The sequence below is a fragment of the Catharus ustulatus genome, chromosome 35, assembly GCF_009819885.2.
Source record: "Catharus ustulatus isolate bCatUst1 chromosome 35, bCatUst1.pri.v2, whole genome shotgun sequence".
NCBI lineage: Eukaryota > Metazoa > Chordata > Aves > Passeriformes > Turdidae > Catharus > Catharus ustulatus.
This window is the reverse complement of record NC_046255.1, coordinates 724,882-738,254: the sequence shown is the minus strand read 5'-3', so window position 1 is coordinate 738,254 and position 13,373 is coordinate 724,882. Positions and strand designations below refer to the sequence as shown.

At 52.5% G+C, this 13,373-nt stretch overlaps 1 protein-coding gene across 10 annotated transcripts in view; it reads left to right on the top strand.

Moving 5' to 3' along the window:
- GYS1 (glycogen synthase 1) overlaps positions 1-13,373 on the top strand; it is a 58,777-nt gene that overhangs the window by 32,638 nt on the left and 12,766 nt on the right. For all 10 annotated transcript variants that reach the window (XM_033084078.1, XM_033084079.1, XM_033084080.1 and 7 more), the window contains 6 exons: positions 397-456; positions 560-638; positions 5,522-5,635; positions 8,611-8,737; positions 8,823-8,918; positions 10,973-11,136. In XM_033084078.1, coding sequence (XP_032939969.1) covers positions 397-456; positions 560-638; positions 5,522-5,635; positions 8,611-8,737; positions 8,823-8,918; positions 10,973-11,136 — 640 coding nt within the window. The remainder of the gene's footprint in view (positions 1-396; positions 457-559; positions 639-5,521; positions 5,636-8,610; positions 8,738-8,822; positions 8,919-10,972; positions 11,137-13,373) is intronic.

Genomic DNA, 13,373 nt, shown 5'->3' with positions numbered 1-13,373 from the left:
ATCCCTCAGGGACCCCAAAATCCTCCCCAAAAATCCCCCAAAAAAACCATCCAGGACCCCTAAAATCCTTCAAGGACCCCCAAAAATCCCCCAAAATCCCCAAAAAATCCCTCAAGGACCCTCAAAATCCCACAGGGACCCCCCAGACCCTCCCAAAAAAACCCAAAAATCCCCCCAGGAACCCCCTAAAATCCCTTGGGGACCCCAAAATCCTCCCCCAAAACCCCAAAGAATCCCCAAAAAAACCACCCAGGACCCCCTAAAATCCCCTTGGGACCCCCTAAAATCCCTCAAGGACCCCCTAAAATCCCCCCAGGACCCCCCAGGACCCCCCAAAATCCCCCCAGGACCCCCCAGGACCCCCCAGGACCCCTCCCCAAATTCTCCCCCCCGCAGGGACACGGCCAACGCCGTCAAGGAGAAATTTGGGAAGAAGCTCTACGAGTCTCTGCTGGTGTAAGAAACCCCCAAAAAAATCCCAAAAAAATCCCAAAAAATTCTTGGGGGACCCCTCAAGGTGGGGAGGGGTCTCCTGAGAGCCCCCTCCCCAAAATTGCAGAGGGAACCTCCCGGACATGAACAAGATGCTGGACAGGGAGGATTTCACCATGATGAAGAGAGCGATCTTCGCCACCCAGGTGGGGTCTGGGGGTGGGACCCCCTTTTTGGGGGGGCTGGGACCCCCTTTTTGGGGTTTTGGGGGATTTTTTTTGGGGTTTGGAGAGCCCTGGGTGGATTTTTGGGGGATTTTTGGGGGTTTTTTTGGGATATTTTTAGGGTTTTTTGGGATATTTTTGGGGTTTTTTGGGGATTTTTTGGGGTTTTTTGGGGTTTTTTTGGGATATTTTTAGGATTTTTTGGGACATGTTTGGGGTTTTTTGGGGATTTTTTGGGGGTTTTTTGGGGCATTTTTGGGTTTTTTTTGGGGCATTTTTGGGGTTTTTTTTATATTTTTGGGGTTTTTTGGGGATATTTTTGGGACATTTTTGGTGTTTTTTTGGGATATTTTTAGGGTTTTTTGGGGTTTTTTTTGGATATTTTTGGGTTTTTTTGGGATATTTTTGGGGTTTTTTGGGGATTTTTTGGGTTTTTTTGGGATATTTTTGGGGTTTTTGGGGATTTTTTGGGGGTTTTTTTGGGATGTTTTTAGAGTTTTTTGGGACATTTTTTTGGTTTTTTAGGGATTTTTTTGGGGCATTTTTGGGGATTTTTTGGGATATTTTGGGGGTTTTTTGGGGATTTTTTGGGGTTTTTTTTGGATATTTTTAGGTTTTTTTTGGATATTTTTAGGTTTTTTTGGGACATTTTTAGGGTTTTTTGGGACATTTTTGGGGTATTTTGGGGATTTTTTGGGGTTTTTTTGGGATATTTTTTTGTTGTTTTGGGATATTTTTAGGGGTTTTTGGGGTTTTTTTGGGGATTTTTTTGGGGGTTTTTTTGGGATATTTTGGGGGTTTTTTTGGGATATTTTGGGGGGTTTTTTGGGATATTTTTGGTGTTTTTTGGGATATTTTTGGGGGTTTTTTGGGGATTTTTTTGGGGGGTTTTTGGGATATTTTTGGTTTTTTTGGGGATATTTTTAGGGGGTTTTTGGGGGATTTTTTGGGAGTTTTTTGGGATATTTTTGGGTTTTTTTGGAGTGGGATTTTGGGAAATTTTTGGGGGGGTTTTTTGGATATTTTTGGGGACATTTGGGACTCCATTTTTGGGGGGCTGGGAGAAGTTTTAGGGGGGTCTGGGACCCTTTTTGGGAGGGTGGGACCCCCTTTTTGGGGTTTTTGGGGATTTTTTGGGGTTTGGAGATCCCTGGGTGGATTTTTGGGGGATTTTAGGGGTTTTTTTGGGATATTTTTGGGGTTTTTTTGGGATTTTTTTGGGGTTTTTTTGGGAATTTTTTGGGGTATTTTGGGGGTTTTTTGGGGATTTTTTTGGGATTTTTTTGGATATTTTTGGGGTTTTTTGGGGTTTTTTGGGATATTTTTGGGATATTTTTGGGGTATTTTGGGGACATTTTTGGGGTTTTTTGGGGATTTTTTGGGGGGTTTTTTTGGACATTTTTGGGGTTTTTTGGGGTTTTTTTGGGGTTTTTTTGGGATATTTTTGGGGGTTTTTGGGGGTTTTTTGGGATATTTTTGGGGGTTTTTTGGGATATTTTTTGGTTGTTTTGGGATATTTTTGGGGTTTTTTTGGGATATTTTTAGGGGTTTTTGGGATATTTTTGGGGTTTTTTGGGGATTTTTTGGGGTTTTTTTGGGATATTTTTGGGGTTTTTTGGGGGTATTTTTGGGGTTTTTTGGGATATTTTTGGGTTTTTTTGGACATTTTTGGGGTTTTTTTGGGTTTTTTTGGGATATTTTTGGGTTTTTTTGGAGTGGGATTTTGGGAAATTTTTTGGGGGTTTTTTTGGATATTTTTGGGGACATTTGGGACTCCATTTTTGGGGGGCTGGGACCCCCTTTTTGGGGTTTTTGGGGATTTTGTTTGGGGTTTGGAGATCCCTGGGTGGATTTTTGGGGGATTTTTGGGGGTTTTTTTGGGATGTTTTTAGGGATTTTTGGGGGTTTTTGGGGATTTTTTGGGATATTTTTGGGGTATTTTGGGGATTTTTTTAGGGTGTTTTGGGATATTTTTGGGACATTTTTGGTGTTTTTTTGGGATATTTTTGGGGTTTTTTGGGGGATTTTTTGGGAGTTTTTTGGGATATTTTGGGGGTTTTTTGGAGTGGGATTTTGGGAAATTTTTTGGGATTTTTTTTGGATATTTTTGGGGACATTTGGGACTCCCTTTTTGGGGGCTGGGAGAAGTTTTAGGGGGGTCTGGGACCCTTTTTGGGAGGGTGGGACCCATTTTTGGGGTTTTTTGGGGATATTTTTGGGGTTTTTTGGGATTTTTTTGGGGTTTTTTGGGTTTTTTTGGGATATTTTTAGGATTTTTTGGGGATTTTTTGGGGTTTTTTTGGGATATTTTTGGGGTATTTTTGGGATATTTTTAGGATTTTTTGGGGATTTTTTGGGGGTTTTTTTGGGATATTTTTGGTGTTTTTTGGGATATTTTTGGGGTTTTTTTTGGATATTTTTGGGGTTTTTTTGGGATATTTTTGGGGTTTTTTGGGGATTTTTTGGGGGTTTTTTTGGGATATTTTTGGGGTTTTTTTGGGATATTTTTGGGGTTTTTTTGGGGATTTTTTGGGAGTTTTTTGGGATATGTTGGGGTTTTTTTGGCGATTTTTTGGGGTTTTTTTGGGGTATTTTTGGGGTTTTTTTGGGGATTTTTTGGGGTTTTTTTGGGATATTTTTGGGGGTTTTTTGGGGATTTTTTGGGGGTTTTTGGGGCATTTTTGGGGTTTTTTGGGGTTTTTTTGGGATTTTTTTGGGGTTTTTTTTGGCATTTTTTGGGGGTTTTTTTGGATATTTTTGGGGACATTTGGGACTCCATTTTTGGGGCTGGGACCCTTTTTTGGGGGGCTGGGACCCCTTTTTGAGGTGAAAATTTGGGGAATTTGCGGCTCCTGGGCACCATTTTTTGTGGGGTACAGAAGATTTTGGGGTTCCTGTGCCCCTCTTTTTTTTGGGGGGGTGCAGATTTGGGGCTGTTCCTTTTTGGGGTGCAGATTTTGGGTTCCTGGAGCCCTTTTTGGGAAAAATTTTGGGTTCCTGGTGCCCTTTTTGGGTGTAAATTTGTGGAATTTGTCCCTCCTGGGTGCCATTTTTTGTGGGGTCCAGAAGATTTTTGGGGTTCCTGTGTCCCCTTTTTTTGGGGCTGTTCCTTTTTGGGGTCTGGGGTCTCTGACCCCTTTGGGATGGAGATTTTGGGGGTTCCTGGAGCCCTTTTTGGGGAAAATTTTGGGTTCCTGGAGCCCTTTTGGATGTAAATTTGTGGAATTTGGTGCTCCTGGGCACCATTTTTTTTTTGTACAGAAGATTTTTGGGGTTCCTGTGTCCCCTTTTTTTTGGGGTGCAGCTTTGGGGCTGTTCCTTTTTGGGGTCTGGGGGCTCTGACCCTTTTGGGGTGCAGATTTGGGGTTCCTGGTGCCTTTTTTGGGGAAAATTTTGGGTTCCTGGAGCCTTTTTGGGTGTAAATTTGTGGAATTTGATGCTCCTGGGTGCCATTTTTTGGGGTGAGGGGACAATTATGGGGTCCCCCCTTTTTGGGGGTGCAGATTTGGGGCTGTTCCTTTTTGGGGTGGAGATTTTGGGGTTCCTGGAACCCTTTTTGGGGTGAAAATTTTGGGGTCCTGGAGCCCTTTTTGGGTGTAAATTTGAATAATTTGGTGCTCCTGGGCACCATTTTTTGGGCGTTCCAGAAGATTTTTGGGGTTCCTGTGTCCCCTTTTTTGGGGTGAGGGGACAATTATGGGGTTCCCCCTTTTTGGAGTGCAGATTTTGGGGTTGTTCCTTTTTGGGGTGGAGATTTTGGGATTCCTGGAGCCCTTTATGGGGAAAATTTTGGGTTCCTGGAGCCCTTTTTGGGTGCAAATTTGTGGAATTTGTCCCTCCTGGGCACCATTTTTTGTGGGGCGCAGAAGATTTTTGGGGTTCCTGTGTCCCCTTTTAGGGGTGAGGGGACAATTATGGGATTTCCCTTTTTGGGGTGGAGATTTTGGGATTCCTGGAGCCCTTTTTGGGGAAAATTTTGGGTTCCTGGTGCCCTTTTTGGGTGTAAATTTGTGGAATTTGGTGCTCCTGGGTGCCATTTTTGGGGTTCCTGTTGCCCTTTTTGGGGTTCCTGTTCCCCCTTTTTTTGGGGGGTGCAGATTTGGGGCTGTTCCTTTTTGGGGTGCAGATTTTGGGGTCCCTGGAACCCTTTTTGGGAAAAATTTTGGGTTCCTGGAGCCCTTTTTGGGTGTAAATTTGTGGAATTTGATGCTCCTGGGTGCCATTTTTTGGGGTTCCTGTTGCCCCCTTTTTTTTGGGGTGCAGCTTTGGGGTTGTTCCTTTTTGGGGTGCAGATTTTGGGGTTCCTGGAGCCCTTTTTGGGGAAAATTTTGGGTTCCTGGAGCCCTTTTTGGGTGAAAATTTGAATAATTTGTCCCTCCTGGGCACCATTTATTGGGGTCCAGAAGATTTTTGGGGTTCCTGTTGCCCCCTTTTTTTTGGTGTGTGGGGACAATTATGGGGTCCCCCCTTTTTGGGGTGAAAATTTGGGGTTCCTGGAACCCTTTTTGGGGAAAATTTTGGGTTCCTGGAGCCCTTTTTGGGTGTAAATTTGGGGAATTTGATGCTCCTGGGTGCCATTTTTTGGGGTTCCTGTTCCCCCTTTTTTTTGGGGTGCAGCTTTGGGGCTGTTCCTTTTTGGGGTGCAGATTTTGGGGTCCCTGGAGCCTTTTTTGGGGAAAATTTTGGGTTCCTGGAGCCCTTTTTGGGTGTAAATTTGTGGAATTTGATACTCCTGGGCATCATTTTTTGGGGTTCCCGTTCCCCTTTTTTGGGTTTCCTGTGTCCCCCTTTTTTTGGGGCTGTCCCTTTTTGGGGTCTGGGGTCTCTGACCCCTTTGGGGTCCCCCCCAATCCCCCTCCCCACAGCGCCAGAGCTTCCCCCCCGTGTGCACCCACAACATGCTGGACGACGCCACCGACCCCATCCTGACCACGATCCGCAGGATTGGGCTCTTCAACAGCAGCAACGACCGGGTCAAGGTGACACTGGGGACATTGGGGACACTGGGGACATCTGGGGACATTGGGGGGATTGGGGACATGGGGGACATTGGGGACACCGACCCCATCCTGACCACGATCCGCAGGATTGGGCTCTTCAACAGCAGCAACGACCGGGTCAAGGTGACACTGGGGACATTGGGGACACCTGTGACACTGAGGGGACACTGGGGGGTTTGGGGACATTGGGGACATTGGGGACGTTGGGGACATTGGGGACATTGGGGACATTGGGGACATTGGGAACATTGGGGACACCGACCCCGTCCTGACCACGATCCGCAGGATTGGGCTCTTCAACAGCAGCAACGACCGGGTCAAGGTGACACTGGGGACACTGGGGACACCTGTGACACTGAGAGGGATTGGGGACATTGGGGACACTGAGGGGATTTGGGGACATTGGGGGGATTGGGGACATTGGGGACAGTGGGGACATTGGGGACACTGAGGGGACATTGGGGGGATTGGGGACACTGAGGGGACACTGGGGACACTGAGGGGACATTGGGGGGATTGGGGACACTGAGGGGACACTGGGGACACTGAGGGGACATTGGGGACACTGGGGACACTGAGGGGGTTTGGGGACATTGGGGACACTGGGGACATTGGGTGGATTGGGGACACTGAGGGACATTGGGGACACTGAGGGACATTGGGGATACCTGTGACACTGAGGGGGATTGGGGACACTGAGGGGATTGGGGACATTGGGGACATTGGGGACACCTGTGACACTGAGGGGATTGGGGACATTGGGGACATTGGGGGGATTGGGGACATTGGGGACATTGGGGACACTGGGGACACTGGGGACACTGGGGACATTGGGGACACTGAGGGGTTTGGGGACATTGGGGACACTGGGGACACTGGGGACATTGGGGACATTGTGGGGGTTTGGGGACATTGGGGACATTGGGGACACTGAGGGGATTGGGGACATTGGGGACATTGGGGACATTGGGGACATTGGGGACACTTGGGGACATTGGGGACATTGGGGACATTGGGGACATTGGGGACACTTGGGGACATTGGGGACATTGGGGACATTGGGGACATTGGGGACAGTGGGGACACCGACCCCATCCTGACCACGATCCGCAGGATTGGGCTCTTCAACAGCAGCAACGACCGGGTCAAGGTGACATTTGGGGACACTGGGGACATCTGTGACACTGGGGGGGTTTGGGGACATTGGGGGGATTGAGGGGATTGGGGACATTGGGGACATTGAGGGACATTGGGGGGATTGGGGACATTGGGGACATTGGGGACATTGAGGGACATTGGGGGGATTGGGGACATTGGGGACATTGGGGACATTGAGGGGATTGGGGACAGTGAGGGGATTGGGGACATTGGGGGAATTTGGGACACTGAGGGACACTGGGACATTGGGGACACTGAGGGGACATTGGGGACACTGAGAGGACATTGGGGACACTGAGGGGACATTGGGGACACTGTTTTGGGGTGCAGATCAGGATTTTGGGGTTCTGGAGCAGTGATTTCGGGGTTCCAAATCAGGATTTTGGAGCGCAGCTCAGATTTTTAGGGTTCTCAATCAGGATTTTGATGTTCTGGAGTGGGAATTTCAGGGCGCAGGTCAGGATTTCGGGGTTCTAGATCAGGATTTCGGGGTTCTGGAGCAGGAATTTTGGGGTTCAACTTGAGGATTTTGGGGTGCAGATCAGGATTTTGGGGTTCTGGAGAGGATTTCTGGGTTCACTGCAGGATTTCAGGGTTCTGGAGTGGGATTTTCAGGATTTCAGGGTTCAGCTCAGGATTTCGAGGTCCTAGCTCAGAATTTTATGGTTCTAGATCAGGATTTCAGGGTTCTGGAGTGGGAATTTCAAGATTTTGGGGTTCAATCTCGTAATTTCAGGGTTCCAGATCAGAATTTCGGGGTTTCAGCTCAGGATTTCGGAGTTGTAGATCAGAATTTCGGGATTCTAGTTCAGGATTTTAGGGTTCTAGCTCAGAATTTGGGGTTCCAGATCAGAATTTTGGGGTTCTAGATCACGATTTTTATGTTCTGGCTCAGTATTTCAGGGTTCCAGCTCAGAATTTCAGGGTTCCAGATCAGAATTTCGGGGTTCCAGCTCAGATTTTCAGTGTTCCAGCTCAGAATTCCGGGGTTCCAGCTCAGAATTTTGGGGTTCCAGCTCAGAATTTCAGGGTTCCAGCTCAGTATCTCATGTCTCACCCCCTTTTCCGCCCCCAGATCATCTTCCACCCCGAGTTCCTCTCCTCCACCAGCCCCCTCCTACCAGATCAGGATTTCGGGGTTCTGGATCAGAATTTTGGTGTTCAGCTCAGGATTTCAGGGTTCAAGATCAGGATTTCGGGGTTCTGGAGTGGGAATTTTGGGGTGCAGATCAGGATTTCGGGGTGAAGAGCAGTATTTTAGGGTTCTAGATCAGGATTTTTCAGGGTTCTGGAGTGGGAATTTCAGGATTTCGGGGTTCAGCTCAGAATTTCGGGGTTCTAGACCAGAATTTCACGGTTCTGGAGTGGGAATTTCAGGATTTCAGTGTCCTAGCTCAGAATTTTGGGGTTCTAGGTCAGGATTTCGGGGTTCTGGATCGGGAATTTTGATGTTCAGCTCAGGATTTCAGGGTTCTGGATCAGGATTTTGGGGTTCTGGAGCGGGAATTTCAGGATTTCGGTGTTCTAGCTCAGAATTTGGGGTTCCAGATCGGGATTTTTGGGCTCCAGCTCAGAATTTTGGGATTCTGGATGAGAATTTCAGGGTTCCAGCTCAGAATTTCAGGGTTCTGGATCAGAATTTCGGGGTTTTAGATCAGAGTTTCGGGGTTTCAGCTCAGAATTTCGGGGTTCTAGATCAGAATTTCAGTGTTCCAGCTCAGAATTTCGGGGTTCCAGCTCATAATTTCGGGGTTCCAGCTCAGAATTCCATGTCTCACCCCCTTTTCCCCCCCCAGATCATCTTCCACCCCGAGTTCCTCTCCTCCACCAGCCCCCTCCTGCCCGTGGACTACGAGGAGTTCGTCCGCGGTTGCCACCTGGGCGTCTTCCCCTCCTACTACGAGCCCTGGGGCTACACCCCAGGTCAGAGCCGCCCCTTTTCGGGGTGTCCCCCCAGCCTGGGGACCCTCAGAGTTTTGGGGACGCCCCCAAATTTGTCTCTCCCCAGCTGAGTGCACGGTGATGGGGATCCCCAGCGTCTCCACCAACCTCTCGGGGTTCGGCTGCTTCATGGAGGAGCACATCGCCGACCCCTCGGCCTACGGTCGGTGGGGAGGGGGCTGGAAATGGGGAGGGGTCCCTGAAATGGGGAGGGGGCTGGAAATGGGGAGGGGGGCTGGAAATGGGGAGGGGGGCTGGAAATGGGGGGGGGGTCCCTGAAACTGGGGAGGGGTCCCTGAAACTGGGGAGGGGTCCCTGAAATGGGGAGGGGGCTGGAAATGGGGAGGGGGGCCTGAAAATGGGGAGGGGTCCCCAAACTGGGGAGGGGTCCCCGGAACTGGGGAGGGGGCTGGAAATGGGGAGGGGGCTGGAAATGGGGAGGGGGGCCTGAAACTGGGGAGGGGTCCCTGAAACTGGGGGAGACACTAAGAAACCTGAGGATCCCAAAAAACCTGGGGGGACTCACATGGATAACCCCAAAAACCCTGGGGGTCCCCAAAATGGGGAGGGGTCCCTGAAACTGGGGAGGGGTCCTAAAAACTGGGGAGGGTCCCTGAAACTGGGGGGGACCCTAAAAATCCTGTTCCTGTGTCCCTGTCCCCATGTCCCCATCCCCATCCCTGTCCCTGTGCCCACCCTGACTGTCCCTGTCCCCATATCCCCATCCCTGTCCCTGTTCCTGTGTCCCCCTGTCCCTGTCCCCTGTTCCCATGTCATTGTCCCTATCCCCATCCTGTCCCCATGTCCCTGTCCCATGTCCCTGTCCCCATCCCTGTCCCACTGTGACTGTCGCTGTCCCCATATCCCCATCCATGTCCCCATCCCTGTCCCTGTCCCCATGTCCCTCTGTCCCCATCCCTGTCCCACCCTGACTGTCCCCGTCCCCATGTCCCTGTCCCCATGACCCCATCCCTGTCCCACCCCGTCTGTCCCTGTCCCCATCCCTGTCCCCGTATCCCAATGTCCCTGTGTCCCCATCCCTGTCCCTGTCCCCACCCCAACTGTCCCCTGTCCCAATGTCCCTATCCCCATCCTGTCCCCATCCCTGTCCCATTCTGACTGTCCCTGTCCCCCTGTCCCTGTCCCTGTCCCCGTGTCCCCATCCCTGTCGCTGTGTCCCTGTCCCCACCCCTGTCCCCATGTCCCTGTCCCTGTTGCCATGTCCCCATGTCCCCATGTCCCTTGTGTCCCCACCCGACTGTCCCTGTCCCCATGTCCCTGTGTCCTCTGTCCCTGTCCCCATGTGCCACCCTGACTGTCCCTGTCCCCCTGTCCCTGTCCCATCCCTGACTGTCCCCATGACCCCATCTCATCCCTGTCCCCATATCCCCATGTCCCCATCCCTGTCCCCATGTCCCACCCTGACTGTCCCTGTGTCCCTGTCCCCATCCTCAACTGTCCCCATCCCCATCTCTGTCCCCCTGTCTCCATCCCTGGCTGTCCCTGTCCCCATGTCCCCATCCCTGTCCCTGTCCCTTTCTGCCTGTCCCTCTGTCCCTGTCCCACCCCAACTGTCCCTGTCCTGTCCCCATCCCTGACTGTCCCTGTCTGTGTCCCTGTTCCCATATCCCCATATCCCCATGTCCCTGTCCCCATCCCTGTTCCTGTCCCCCTGTCCCCATGTCCCCCTGTCCCTGTCCCTGTCCCATGTCCCTGTGTCCCCCATCCCTGTCCCCATATCCCCATATCCCTGTCCCCGTCCCCATCCCTGAATGTCCCCTGTCCCTGTCCCTGTCCCTGTTCCCATATCCCCATATCCCCATCCCTGTCCCCATGTCCCTGTCCCCATCCCTGTCCCTGTCCCTGTCACCATCCCTGACTGTCCCCTGTCCCCATGTCAATGTCCCTGTGTCTCCATATCCCTGTCCCCATATTCCCATCCCTGACCTTGTGTCCCTGTCCCCCTGTCCCCGTCCCTGACTGTCCCCTGTCCCCTGTCCCCATATCCCCATCCCTCTCCCTGTCCCCATCCCTGTCCCCATCTCTGTCTGCCTGTCCCCCTGTCTCCATCCCTGACTGTCCCTGTCCCTGTTCCCATATCCCCATATCCCTGTGTCCCCATCCCTGTCCCTGTCCCTGTGCCCATCTCTGACTGTCCCTGTCCCTTTCTGACTGTCCCTGTCCCCACCCTGACTGTCCCCTGTCCCCTGTCCGCAGGGATCTACATCGTGGACCGGCGTTTCCGCGCCCCGGAGGAGTCGTGCGCGCAGCTGACGGCGTTCCTGTACGGCTTCTGCCAGCAGAGCCGGCGGCAGCGCATCGTGCAGCGCAACAGGACCGAGCGCCTCAGCGACCTGCTCGACTGGAAGTACCTGGGCAGGGTGAGAGGGACATCCTGGGGACATCCTGGGGGCTTGGGGACATCCTGGGGTCACTGTGGGGTCACTGTGGGGTCACAGCACATCGTGCAGCGCAACAGGACCGAGCGCCTCAGCGACCTGCTCGACTGGAAGTACCTGGGCAGGGTGAGAGGGGACATCAGAGAGGGGTTTGGGGACATCTCAGAGGGGTTTGGGGACATCCTGGGGTCACCCTGGGGTCACTGTGGGGTCACAGCACATCGTGCAGCGCAACAGGACCGAGCGCCTCAGCGACCTGCTCGACTGGAAGTACCTGGGCAGGGTGAGAGGGACATCAGAGAGGGGTTTGGGGACATCTCAGAGGGGTCCTGAGGTCACTCTGGGGTCACTCTGGGGGTCCTGGGGTCACTCTGGGGTCATACAAAGTGTCCTGGAGAGGCTCCTTGGAGGTCTGGGGACAACTCAGAAGGTTTGGAGGCATCTGAGAGGGGTTTGGGGACATCTCAGAGGGGTTTGGGGACATCTCAGAGGGGTCTGGGGACATCTCAGAGGGGTCTGGGGACATCTCAGAGGGGTGTGGGGACATCTCAGGAGGTTTTGAGGAGCTCTTTGGGTCATGCAGGTGTTCCTGAAGGTTCTAGAGAAGTTTTTTGAGTCCTACAAGGGGTCCTGGGGTCACCCTGGGGTCACTCTGGGGTCATACAAGGTGTCCTGGAGAGGTTCCTCAAAGGTTTGGGGACATCTCAGAGGGGTTTGGGGACACCTCAGAGGGGTCTGGGGACACCTCAGAGGGGTCTGGGGACATCTCAGAGGGGTTTGGGGACACCCTGGGGTCACTGTGGGGTCACAGCGCATCGTGCAGCGCAACAGGACCGAGCGCCTCAGCGACCTGCTCGACTGGAAGTACCTGGGCAGGGTGAGAGGGACATCAGAGAGGGGTTTGGGGACATCTCAGAGGGGTCCTGAGGTCACTCTGGGGTCACTCTGGGGGTCCTGGGGTCACTCTGGGGTCATACAAAGTGTCCTGGAGAGGCTCCTTGGAGGTCTGGGGACAACTCAGAAGGTTTGGAGGCATCTGAGAGGGGTTTGGGGACATCTCAGAGGGGTTTGGGGACATCTCAGAGGGGTCTGGGGACATCTCAGAGGGGTCTGGGGACATCTCAGAGGGGTGTGGGGACATCTCAGGAGGTTTTGAGGAGCTCTTTGGGTCATGCAGGTGTTCCTGAAGGTTCTAGAGAAGTTTTTTGAGTCCTACAAGGGGTCCTGGGGTCACCCTGGGGTCACTCTGGGGTCATACAAGGTGTCCTGGAGAGGTTCCTCAAAGGTTTGGGGACATCTCAGAGGGGTTTGGGGACACCTCAGAGGGGTCTGGGGACACCTCAGAGGGGTCTGGGGACATCTCAGAGGGGTTTGGGGACACCCTGGGGTCACTGTGGGGTCACAGCGCATCGTGCAGCGCAACAGGACCGAGCGCCTCAGCGACCTGCTCGACTGGAAGTACCTGGGCAGGGTGAGAGGGACATCAGAGAGGGGTTTGGGGACATCCTGGGGGGTTTGGGGACATCCTGGGGACATCCTGGGGTCACACAAGGTGTCCTGGAGAGGTTCCTCGGAGTTTTGGAGACATCTCAAAAGGTTTGGAGACATCTCAGAGGGGTCCTGGGGTCACTCTGGGGGTCCTGGAGAGGCTCCTTGGAGGTCTGGGGACACCTCAGGAGGTCTGGGGACATCTCAGAGGGGTCTGGGGACATCTCAGAGGGGTTTGGGGACATCTCAGGAGGTTTTTGAGGAGCTCTTTGGGTCATGGAGAAGTTCCTGAAGGATCTAGAGAAGTTTTTTGGGTCCTACAGGGGGTCCTGGGGTCACTCTGGGGTCATACATGGTGTCCTGGAGAGGCTCCTTGGAGGTCTGGGGACATCTCAGGAGGTTTGGAGACATCTCAGAGGGGTTTGGGGACATCTCAGGAGGTTTGGAGACATCTCAGAGGGGTTTGGGGACATCTCAGAGGGGTTTGGGGACATCTCAGAGGGGTTTGGGGACATCTCAGAGGGGTTTGGGGACACCCTGGGGTCACTGTGGGGTCACAGCGCATCGTGCAGCGCAACCGGACCGAGCGCCTCAGCGACCTGCTCGACTGGAAGTACCTGGGCAGGGTGAGAGGGACATCCTGGGGACATCCTGGGGGCTTGGGGACATCCTGGGGACACCCTGGGGACATCCTGGGGACACCCTGGGGTCACTGTGGGGTCACACAAGGT